Below are 12,794 nucleotides of genomic sequence, written 5' to 3'. Positions count from 1 at the left end.
AAAATGTTCCCCTGACTGAGCACACTGGAAGCACAGCACTGTACGGTGACAATGAACTAATGCAGCACAATGAATGCCTTCTCCTGAGCCCAGCCTCATCTCTCTTACAGGAGCCAGGAGGAGAATACAGTCCTTGTGGGTTCCCAGACACACAGCATGCCAGAGCAGGCCTGCCCCTTCTGCCTTCCCCGCCCCTCCCTTTGGGGAACAAACAGGTGGTTCATTTTCCTCAGAGCCAAAGCTGACTGAACCACTTTTCCCCGACAGAAATGCACCATTACATTGCTCAGGTTTTGGCCATCAAAAATGGAGCATTTTCTCTGTCCTTCAACCCCAAAACATCATGTTTTGACAAAAGAATCAAAACCACGTGAAAAAAAATCATGGACATTCGTTTTAGTTCGTTTTCCTTTTCATCCAAACAACGTCTACAGAATGTTGGAAATCCATTTTTGAACCAGCTCCAGTTACGATAAGGAACCACCTTCTCTTCTCCCCACATGGAGGGGATTTGAATTCCTGGGATCCATCCTATCTCTACAGGTTTGGTTGTGTTCAGATCCAAAGGCAAGAGGCAGCTGATCTTCCGGCTGGAGCTAGCATGTGGCCAGCCCAAGGTGGCAGGAATCTCATGAGAACGGAAGCTCTCCCAATGGCTGTGGCTTTCAAGAATGTCATCACTAATTAGAACTACTCTGTTGGCTGCTCCCATGCCCAGAAGCTAGCCCACTTCCTGCAAACACCCAGGGTACTGCAGCTGCTCTGCATAGTTCCTCAAAGCACTTAGCACTAGTACAATGGATGTTAATGGGAGTACTCGCAACAGTAAGCAGCCTGCGTGGCAAAGGGGTATGCAGCAACAGGCCCCTAACTGAAGGCAGATGATGCCTCTTGTCTATATTCCCTTAAAAGAAAAGAGAAACTAGAGCTGCCTCTGCAGGGAGCCTCGGTGGCCCATATCTAGCACCCACTATGCGACACATACCACCGACCACTCCAGTCATTTGTGATTTACCCTCACACAACACCAGGGTGGAGGCAAAGAGCCAATATTTCCTGACAGCTGCGTTCCTTTCATTCTGCCCTTCTCAGCTTGTTCCAGTGGATCTTAGCCACTGTAATTTGCAGCAGCAGTGGCAGCAGCAGCCTGACACTGCCTGAGAATGGTAGAGACAGAATTTGAAGTCGTCCCTCGGTGATACATAACAGAATGCAGAAAAACATAAGTAGGTTACAGAGGATGGTAGTACAGAGTGGAAAGGACTACTAAGAGCTTGAATTAAGGTATATCTATTCCTGAGCCTCAAGTCATCAGTACTGTCCCTCCTTTGGCTACCTGCTAAGAACCAAGACAGATGTATTTCCTGAGCATTACCTAAGTACCTGAAAAGGCCTGTTTCAATGAGCTGCTCTTCTAATGTGGTATAGCCCATTGAAAGAAAACCTGGGCCCAGACAGCGTCTCCAGGGCAATGAGCTACAAGGAGGGTGGTTTTAAGATCGTGATGTAGGAATATTTAAGGCAAGAAGTTATAAGTAGATAAATACTGGTGGAGGTTTGAGTTACCCTGCCTGCGGATTGCGAGTAACCCTGGCCTGTCCACTGCTAGCTTCCTGCCAGTCTGTGCAGTTCTACAAATGGCAAAGCTGCTTTACATTCTCAATGAGCACAAGCACCACACTGCATCAGGCCAAGCCATGAACATTGCATCCTTGAGAGGATTCCCAAGATTCTGTGCTTGGTCTCTGCATGGGCTGACGCAATCCTGGACACTCAAATACTTACGAGAACTTCTGGTTGGGAGGGGACTAATCATGAACTACCTGGAGGTAGACTGGCACCTTTCTGGATGTGACTTTGGTCAGAAATACATCAAAACCCCTGAGGGATGACACCACTTGCTCCTCAGTCATCCCAGGAGAATCCACTCACTACCCCATGGAGCAGTAAATACAAACTGCAGTGCAAACGAGATCATGGTCCACTTTAATGGGCATGTAATCCACCAGCATTGTAAGTCATAACAAAAATTTGTAAAGCAATATATCAATTTCATTTCATGTTAATATAATGAGAAATGAAAGGTGATGATTGCAGCTGGTGATTGCAGTATTCCCAAAGAGAATACACTGTGCTTTATCTTACATTTCACTGATTAAAGTAAAACTCATTACAAAGTACAGAGCAGTCTAGTTTCAAGTGAAACAGAAAGCAGTGTGGCGAAACCAAAATGTTCTACCCAATGTTTCACTGATTTATAGATAACTGAGTTCTTTCATACCCTGACTCTTTCAAGATCAAACTAATTAAGCAAAAGAAGAAAGGAACAGAAAACTGACCTGGTTTCCCAAACAAGCATCCCAAAGAGTCCAGTTTTGTAAAGGTGCAACAATTTCTACCCTAAAAGCCTCCCCATTTTCCCCAATGCGTGTTCTCCATCTCTCTTTTTGTGACAAGGAATGTCCATCTGGGGTGTTCTGAAGTTGGTGACCAAGCACCATACATTTATGTAATGGGTATGTAATACTTCCAGGATTTCTGAAAGATTTATATACTGATAAATTTCTGAATCCACCCAAGCAAGCTAACACAGTAAGATCCTGGGTTCTTCCAACATCTGTCCATTCTTCTCCAAAACAATTTCAGGAAATGCTTTGAGACTTTGGGACGCAACTGACTCCAAATACGTGAGTCCTGAGATCATCTTGTATAAACGAGCAATGTGAGATGGACTGTTGCTCTGCTTTGCAGTCTGCTCTGAGATGCTCACTCCACAAACTTTGCCTTGTACAAATTCACTATCCGGTTACTGGGTAGAAATTAAGAAGTGCACTGGCCTCAGGCTGCCCCTTTGCCTGGGGCTTGTCCCAACAGTGGAAGCTGCCTGCACACACTTAAGGGTGAAGTTGGGCCAATATTATTCACAGTGAGGGACCTGAGATGGCAGTTTTTTACCGACAATGAGCATTAATACCCCTTCCCACCTGCCCCAAGGCTCTTCTATGAGGCTGGGGACTGGTATGGCTCATTGCCATAACGATAGCTTTTATCCTCACAAGACCCTGTTGCTCCCTATTGTACAGAGGAGAACTTAGACACAGATTAAGCAACTTTCCCATGGTGAGACTGGAAGTCTGTGGCAGAGATAAGAACTTGATGTCCCAGGCAAATGCCATGTCCCCCAGACAACCTTTCCTTTCTTCCAGAAATGGGAGGGCTTGAAGTGTCTGCCATGGTCAGGAACATGCTTATTTCACTTCTTCCATCTAAGCTGCATTTGCATTAGATGCCTCGAACTCTCAGTCATGTAAAATAAACACACAAAAGAGCAATGCCATGGGCCCAGCGCTGTCTCTCCAAGACCCTTCCTGGTGCTGGGCTTAAAGCAGCCATCAGGCAGGAAATGAGGACCCCACTGCTACTGGTGATTTCTTGGCTAGTACAGGGTGGTTACAGGGCTCCAGCTGGTGGAGCAGTGTTTACCCCCAAGGGAAGTGGTTTCACTTTGCGCTGGGGCCAGTTCACCACTATAATCAGTGGCTGGGGTCACTGGAGCTCCAGCCCATCTCCAGATGTGAGGGGCCCGCTTTGCTGTAAGCAAGGACTTAGCTGACCTCTGGGTTTGTGACACTTCGTATGGCACTGCCGTAGCTGAGCATTCGAAGGCAGGCTCTATCAGCCCGTGGGTCATGACCCCAAACTGGGTTGCCAGAACGTGTCCAAGGGTTGCCTGGGAGGTTGGGAAGTTGGGTCCTGCCCCAGAGGAGCAGGAGGGTTGCAGCGTGATCCCTTGCAGGGGGTCACAGTACTGCTCAGGTTTGAGGCTGTCACTCTTCTGTCACAATGATGCAGGAGTGGTGGGGAGGGGGCACAGCCAGACCAGACTTGGTCTCTGTCAGCTGTTTGTCATTAAAGTTTGAATCCCCAAACAACTGAAGTTTTAATTTCCTGATTACACTTTCATTGCTAAGCAATTAGCAGCAGAAGTTCTAAATGCTCACCACTTGGCTGTGCTCTAGAACCAGGGAGGCAGCAGGGAAGCTCCTAGCCTGGTGCCAAGGCAACTTCGGCAGATGGCACACCTACTAATTGCCATTTTTCATTTAGATGCTCTTGTGCCCTGTGACACATGAGGCAACCCAGGTTGCCCACCTCCATTTACCTAGGGCCACACTTCTTGTTTTGTTTAGTTTATTTCCACAGCAGCAATAAGCAATAGGCATTTGCATTCACCTGTTGCCCTCCTCTCGTCTGTCTGCCACCAGGTCTAAACTTGTCCAAGAATATGGGGGATTTTGGCCTGGGACATCATAAGCTGCTAGTGTGTCCCCTGGGTGGAAATGAATGAACCCCATACACAGCATGTGCTTTTCCAAATATTTTGAATAACATGGACCTATTGCTCCACATCAGGCCAACCACCTATCCACATTAAAATAGTGAAAGCTATGGGAAAGCCCCTGAGATCTTCGAAGATCCAGCAGAACAGGAGCCCTTTCCTCCAGGCCTGAGCAGACGGAGGTGAGTGATCTGGGTGGAGGCATGGAAGGAGCTGTATTCAATCTGGATCTGATTCTGTGCTGCCTTGAAGCTATAATCACATGTGCGTACATGGTCTGCTACTGTGTGTGTTGGGGGGCAGGGTGGGGAGGTTGTACCTGCTGGCAGAAAATGTATAGTATGAATTTTTTTTAAAAATCCTCCTAGTAATCTTTGCACTTACTTGTAAAAAGCTTGGTTTTCTATCCCACATTTCCAGAGGTGCTTGCATGCTTCTGGTGTTGGAGCAAAATAAGTAAGAACAATCTTCTTTTCCTACAAAAAAATTCCACATGGAAACAGTTGAGTGTGGTTAGCAGATGGCATATTTACAAACTGCAGGGCAGATGAAACTAAAACAGCTAATTTATTACACAGCAAACCTTGAAGTATCACCTACAAAACATGGAAGAATATATCTGACTGACTGACTCAACTGGAAACCTGTCTGCTATTTCAATTAACTGAGGCTTGGATCATCCACACGCCTGTGAATCCCACAAAACTACATTTTAAACATTCACAGGGATCAGCTAGCTGTTTCTCATGTGCTGTCCTGCACCTAACTCGTTTACATAAACAGGTCCAACTGGGCTGGGCGGGGATAAGATGTGGATCTGAGACATAAACCCGCCAGCTCCAGTAGGAAGCCCAGTCCGAAGCAGATGCCACAGACATTGAACAGGAACACCACTCTAAGAGCCATCTGAATGGGTTCTGCCCTTGCCTAGATGCCCTGCCAATAAAATACTGGCACTTGACTTCATTGCTTTGGAACCCAGAACACCCACGCTTGAAAGTCAACAATTGATCCGACAGGCCATTTTGTTGACACAAATGTGTTGGGGAATATTTTTAAATACATGCCCTACTCTTCATTTCTGTTTTGTATGTAAGGCCTGCAGCCTATTCCCTTTGGAGTCAGCACAGACCAGACCCTAACTGCATGAGTACAGAAGAGGCTGAAAAAAATGAAATTAGTTGTTACTTAGTCCTGCCTTGTGTGCAGGGGACTAGACCAGATGACCTATTGAGGCCTCCTTGGAGCCAACACTTGTCTGATTCCACAACTGGAGTTCAGGAACAAACATCTGATAGGGAACCGTGTATATTTCTTCTATCTGACGCAATAGCACATGTGTAATATTTTGAAGCAGAAGTAAAGACTGTACCTACTTTACCCTGAAATGATGAATAAATCCACTCACCTCTTTCTGACTTACATATAAATAGAATGTCTTTCCTTCAAATTTCATTTTGGTTACCTCGTTCCTAAAATTACAAAATTACACATGTAACAAGCATGTTGCTCATCCCCCATATTACTGTCATTAACGCAGAACCCACACACAGTGGAATTGGATCCGGTAATATGCACAAATGAAGCCAAATTGTTTGTGTGCAAGGCAAAGTTAATCAATAGACTATTTTCAGAACAGTAGTTGGAACAGTCTCAAAGCCACATTTTTCACTTTGTCCAAAGTGTAACATGGCGATAAGAGGACTCCTGGCTCAAAGACTGTGGCTGGAAAGGGGAACATCTCAGGATGGAAAGTGATTGGCAGGGGGATGTCCAGGAGTCGTTTGAGAACTTTGCTTATATATGTGCATTATCTGGATGAAAATATCAAATGCAAGATACCACACTGAGCTGATGAGGCCAAAATTTGAGATACAGCGAAGAATGAGGAACAATGCAACCAGATTCAGAGGGTTTGGGAGAGTCTTTCAGGTGACTGTGCCAATACATGGACAATGCAGTTTAATGTAGACAAATGTGAAAAATAATAAGTCTGGGCCAACAAACCAAATATCGAGAGTACATATTACATGGAACAGTCATGCAGCGTACTGACCAGGAAAGGGGTTTAGGGGTTATTGTAGAAAAATCCTTGAAGCCATCAGCCCAGTGTGTGGCTGCAGTAAAAAAGGCAAACAGGATACTGGGATGCACCAACAGTGGGATAGAATACAAAGCAAGAGAAGTGATACTGTAACCGTACATTGCATGGGTTAGATCTTAGCTAGAACACTGTGTTTGGTTTCAGTCACTCTTTCAAAGGACAACGTCATAGCTCTAGAGGGCACAGAGCTGAGAGTTAACTTACTGGCAGCATTTAAGAGGACTTTCTCGTTTTCTGGAGCAGAAACCTGCAAAGAGCCTGACTTGGTTTAACACATACTTTGGGAAGCCGGTGGGGTTTGCTCCTATGTTGCATTTGCACTTGTGTTTACTGTATTTTCTGGACTGCTTGCCAATTAATGCTTAGGAGCAGGACTCAACTTGACCTAATATAGGGCTTTACAAATCCAGAAAACATGTATGCAATTTGTGGGACTCATCAATTGCTGAAATTTCTATGTGCACACTGCATGAGCCCAATCCTGCATCCACAATGCCCACTGAAATCAATGGGAATGTTCAGTGTGCAAGAGATGAAGAATAGGCCCTACAGATCGCTGCAGTATCTATAGGGTTAAAGTTGGCAAGAAGCCCCATTTCTGAGAGCAGCCAGTCACCTCGCTGCCCTCATCAACACTGAAGAGCTCTGCAGACAGAGCTTAATTGCAGAGGATGATGCCAGGTTCCAAGAAAGGTTCTCATAATGAAAAGACGGAGTGTTTTCACTAACGAACAGAGGCTGTGGGGGCCTTTAGTGCCCTCGTTCTCTCTGGTTGGTTGGAAACTACATGTGATTAACCAGTTTAACCCACACAATGTTAACCAAGCTCAAGCTAATTCCTTCTAAATGTAGCTCAACTGGCCAGGGTATGCAGAGTCAGTGTGTTATTTAAATAAAGAAGCACAGCATTTTAGCCTCTGTCTAGTCAGAGTTTAGCCCCATATGTGCCCACTAGCCAAATGTCTTTAAGCCTAACTAGCTCAAATGCTTTGAAGTAGTTCTTCCAACATGGTTTCAGCTGTCAGACCAAAGTGGAACAGCACAAACTCTGCACCTTAAAAGGAGAGCCAATTTAAAAGGAATTGACACCTAACAGTTAATTGGCAATTTCACTTATATTCACATGTCCTGACCTCATATGCACCATGTATCATATACTAAATTACGCAGTTATTCTAGGCAGTGGAAATACTTGACTATTTCTCCTTTTGTGGGGGGATGAAAGGGATGAGTTATACAAATTCTTTTTTTGGGGTGATAAGGGGCAAGCAAAACATGCCAGCAAGAGATGTGCCCAGATCCCAGGCTGCACGCAGTGAGCATGAGTCCCACTCAGTCAAGCCCCATCATTTAAATATTACTAACTGTCCAGGGCTTTGGATAATCTCATAATCCTAGACTCATACCAGGCTCAGAAATATATAAACCGAGTCTGCTATCCCCCCACCCCCACCTGTCAACTGAAGCAGCTGACAGCCAGTTACCATGATCTTTGCACAAGACAGAGAATAGGGAGGGAGAGTCTGAAATACATGCTACCCAAACGCTGCGAGTGGTGTGCACAATCATTTATGGCAGAATTTAGCTTATGCCACACAAAGGAAACATGGTACAATGGGGCCCCCATTCGATGTATTGTTACTTTTAAACCATGTGAACTTGTACCCACTGCGGTTTACTAGTAAGAAACGCAGTCCAATTTTATAAACACACCAAACAAGAGGGCAGTAAGAATGATCCCAAGCACTTCCCATGTGCAATGTGCTGCGTGAATATGGCCAACTCACCATTGCACTGAAGAGCTGACTGGTCATCCGGGGAACAACTTGCACTTAGTGCATCGCGTGAGTAGTCAGAATCAGGCAGAGGAGACTAGTGCAACTGGGCTAATGCACACTGGGGCTTGTAGATGTGAGGAGAGATCTTTGCCCCGACGGGGTTCTATTTGGCAGCATCCTGAATGCATATGGTGTGAAATTCACCCAGGTCAGATGACCTGTATCTCTCAGAGCTAGAACATCCCACTAGGTGCCTATCTGCAGCCTTCGGTTACTAAATACCTTTAAAAATCTGATTCTTAAGTCCCAGTTCAATTGCCCACAAAGCATAGACCTTCTTCCCAGCAGCAGTCGCTAAGCTGGCCACCCAGGCAGGAGGTGGGAAAGAGGAGGAATCTATGTCAGAGCAAAGGGGAAGAACTGCTCTTCCTCATCACTAGATTCTCTCTCCAATGGAATGCACCAGAGGCCCTTGCATAGCAGCATATCATCTGGACCAGTGCAGGCTACTCTGCTCCTTCTGAAGTGCATTCTAAAAGCCTGCTCAGCTTGCCAAATGCACAGGGGAAATGCATCAGCTCTGATTCCCAGGCTGCAAAAGGAAAGACAGGATTTCCTCTGAGCTCTTATGGGGGGTTGGTTGCAGGGATACAAAGGAACTCTGCCCAGACGGGAGTTTTGGCCATTACACATATTGAGGGTGCAGTAACATGGACCCATTTACACCACAGATAAGGTGCAAAGTAGGTACCTGCCTATGGAACTGACTGTAAATGACCCCTGAAATAAACACTTTCCACACACTGTTACAAAGCTGCACATCTTACAGAATAGGCAGAATGGGCAGAATAGGCCAATAGACAAGACGTCAGGGTCAAGACACACACATTAGTGCCTGTGATTGGAGATGATCCAGAGAATACTAAACAAACGGGACAGTGCCTATCAGGCCACCAAAGCAGAAAGTACAGCAGTGCATGAGACAGATGTTTTCACGGGAAGAAACATCAAGGGCTTGAGAGAGAAAGCAGGAAGGGAATGGTGAGACAAGCTTAAGGGTCTCTGACAAGCAGTCTCGGCCCAAAATGTGACCTCCCTCACTCAAGAGACACACAGCCAGATCCCTGTGGCTGAGAAAGGACTGCTGCAGAATGAAACAGCCTTAAAACCTCCATATGTGAGACAGGAGAAGAGGTCTTTTTATTCTCTTCCTAACTCCTGATCCACTCAGAGACATGTGGCTCATTACAGTGTTTGGGGTGAACATGCAACTAACGCTCATGACCCATCCAAACTTGCAGATTAACCCTACACAGAAGGGGGCCTTGGAGGCAGTCAGCTCTCAGTGAGACTGGAGTAAAAGTGGGAGGGGCTCCAGATTTAAAAGGAATTTTTCTGATTGACAAAATTATCCTCGAGACTGGAATCCAGCTCAATGAACATAAATTTCCAAATCATTTTTTACCCTCTGGAATTGCTAGCAACAGCTAACTGTGGGGTAGAGTCATTATGAGTCAAGGACTATCCTCACAGCAGCACTGGTAGTTGTGTTTTGCTCCTCTCACCATCCCAAATTAGCCTCCCTCTTATCTTGCAGCAGGGGATTCTGAACTAAATTTTGGGCACAACACAAGAACAGCCGCACTGGGTCAGACCAAGGGTTTTTCTAGACCAGTGTCCTGTCTCCTGACAGTGGCCAGTACCAGGTGCTACAGGGGGAAAGAACAGAGACAACAATCACTGAGGGATCCAGCCTGTTGACCAGCCTCAGCTTCTGGCACTCGGATGTGTAATGACCCCAAGAGCAAGACCACTTGTCAGTGCCACTTGTTGGACCAAGCAGTTTTTTTGCTCTGCAGTGAATCTGAACATCTTCACAGAAGACACTGTGAAGGGGATGTTCAAATACACTTGATACTGGCTGCTCCCATTTTCTTCAATAGGAGATTCCCCACTGATGTCAATGGAAGAGAAGTTAGGTCGATGCTGAGCTATTTTCAAAATCTAACCCTACTGCTCAAGTAGCACTTATATTACTTATAATGTGGCACTGCTACCTTTGAGGAAACCCTGCTAATGCCATATGTTAGCCTTATCCTTTGGCTACATTTCTGGTTGATGCAATCAAGAGAAATGACACAGCATGTTACCAGCACTTGACAAAAGCATTGTAAACAAGTACACACTAGAGAGGGGTGAACTCACCATTTGATGAAGTGAATTCTCTTATTTCCCTGCAGAACAACAAAACCAAAGGGAGTGAAGGCCAAAAACGCTGCATTTCCTGACACATCCTGAAACATGAGAAGATCTCATCAAAATGTTGCAGTGCTGGCAAAGTTCACACTTCAGAAGCAATACTCAGTTCTGAATAAAGTGGTGGTAATGAATCTTCTGTCTCAGATTATGCCAAAAGAACAGTCTCTGATAGCTTTATTTAGACCGTAACATCCTGCCAATAGAAGGGAATCTGCAGGAGTACAAAAAAACCCACAGTTGGTCCAGCAGAATTTGTGAGCAGAAAATGCAATGCAACTGCCTGAACTGTGGGACTGCAGATTTACTGTGTAGTGCGAGCAAATGAAAACAGTTCTCACCGATTCTCTTTCAGTCATAAACTTGAAAACATTCAGGTGTTGGCTGTGCAGATCTAAGCAGCATGTACAAAAAGAGCAGCTGACCAGCATCGGCACTTTTAAAAGCAATAATTAATGTCATGGAGAGCATGATCAGCTGTTTAATTTAATACCACCACCTAATAAAAGTAACACTAATTGTCTTGGCACTTGTGGAAAAATATGTGCCCTATTTTTAAAATACAACGGGGAGCTGTAAGACCTCTGTAGGTCAGACTGATGTTTGCTTTTTTTTAACCAATTGAATTTTCATCCCACCCCCTAACTTCTTTAAAAATATCCTGATCTGACTGAAATTTCGTATGCTGTCTGCCATCTCAAGGTGCAGTTTTGCTTGGAAGTTTAATAAAAATCTGGCAGTTTTAAAATTGGTGTTCTGGAACATTATGAAAACATGGCACTTGTTTACTTCTTCAGTATTCTTTGAACACTTTTCTTGCTTCATAACAATATGATGTAGCCATAATGGACAGTAGAATCTATTCCAATGAGTTGTTTGTGTGTGCATACAATGGACTGCTGGAATGCTCAAGATGCAAAATGTTCCCTCCTCTGAGAATGAGCACAGTCTGAACTTTCACTCATGATAATGAGTGCTGACACAGCTGTTGTCAGAGGCTGATGTTGGCAGGGGTAGATTGCAGGCAGGGGTAGAACCCAGTGTTTGTTGTTTAAGCTGCAAGTATGGGAAAGAAACAGGGATTAGAGATGGTGGGTTAGCTGAGGAATCTGGTGGAGAGGAGTTTGTGGAAGAGTTTAAGGGACTGGCATTTCACATGATCTATGTGAACGACGGATAACACTAGAGTGAGACACTGCATTGCCTCAAGCTAGTGCTACCCTAGTGTCAGTGCTGCAACAAATGTGGAGCTGCCCTGCAACCTATGAGTGCTGTATGTTGGCCTGGCTGTTGGGATGAGTGTGACTGTTATGAATACAGTGGCTTCACACCATAGGGCTCTGTCTGGACACTGGCAGGAAGGGGCTCCTGCTACCGAACAGCAAACCCTGAAGTTGTTCAGGGAAACAGCCAGAACTATTTGCTGACTGTCTCCACCTCTGGCCAGCCTCCAAGACTGATTCAGTCAGAGATTTACCAAGGCCCTGAAAACCTCAAGAACCAAAGAAGCCTGGTGGGCTTTAAAAGGAGAGCTCTCCTAGGGAGCAGGCGCTACAAGGGTAAGGAGACCATCTGTCCCACATTGGGAATGCCAAAAAGGCATCCCGACTTTTTGTTTTAAAGGGACAAATTGCCCCATATTGGGCCGTCCCCCACCAGCCTCGGGGAAGCGTGGGCAGCTGCCACTTCCCCAGGGCTTGGGGAGCACCAGCAGCTACCACTTCCCTGGGGCTCCTGGGGAGCACTGGCAGCTGCCACCTCCTTCCCAGCTCCCTGGGGCTTGGAGGAGCCACCCCTCCCCCCATATCTCCCTCTCCTGTACTTGGGGCAGGGAGATATGGTCGCCCTACACAAGAGGAAGCAGACCCCATCACTGAAGACCGTAATTCCAAACCACAGAGGACACCTTACCGCTCAGACACCATGTGCCACTAGCAGAAAAGGTATGGGGCCCTGACACATGCTTAGGTACTCCAAAAACACATTGGCTTTGAAATCTTTAGCTCTAATTAAATAAATAGCATATAATTTATTCAATGTGTAGCTAACAACTTGTTATCTCAACAAATAGCAAGGGGCAATGTTAATATTGGAAAGGGAGGTGTAACTAGGAATCTGCTGAGATGTTAACACTGTGATCTCTGTTTCCTTCCAACACAACAGAGGATTTCTCTGACCTCAGCTGCAGCAGAGGATTGTTTTCAAAAGTTCCCAAAGTAGAGGTCCTATCATTCCATTTGTTCAAGCTCCAATGATTTATTGACACTCCAGGATGTCATGGTTGCATTAGGAGAGACACATCTGTTTTTAGACAGGT

General features: G+C 45.5%; 1 protein-coding gene across 4 annotated transcripts in view; it reads right to left on the bottom strand.

The window, feature by feature from the left end:
- Positions 1–12,794, bottom strand: part of FRMD5 (FERM domain containing 5) — a 348,761-nt gene that overhangs the window by 23,397 nt on the left and 312,570 nt on the right. For 3 of the 4 annotated variants that reach the window (XM_075007322.1, XM_075007325.1, XM_075007326.1), the window contains exons 8-10: positions 10,427–10,515; positions 5,748–5,811; positions 4,724–4,815 (exon numbers count right to left, since the gene is read on the bottom strand). In XM_075007322.1, coding sequence (XP_074863423.1) covers positions 4,724–4,815; positions 5,748–5,811; positions 10,427–10,515 — 245 coding nt within the window. The remainder of the gene's footprint in view (positions 1–4,723; positions 4,816–5,747; positions 5,812–10,426; positions 10,516–12,794) is intronic. The other variant, XM_075007323.1, reaches the window with a different exon arrangement.

The sequence above is a fragment of the Carettochelys insculpta genome, chromosome 12 (genome assembly GCF_033958435.1).
Source record: "Carettochelys insculpta isolate YL-2023 chromosome 12, ASM3395843v1, whole genome shotgun sequence".
In the NCBI taxonomy this organism is placed as follows: domain Eukaryota; kingdom Metazoa; phylum Chordata; order Testudines; family Carettochelyidae; genus Carettochelys; species Carettochelys insculpta.
Note: the sequence above shows the minus strand (reverse complement) of the source record. Positions and strands in the feature narration are given on the sequence as shown.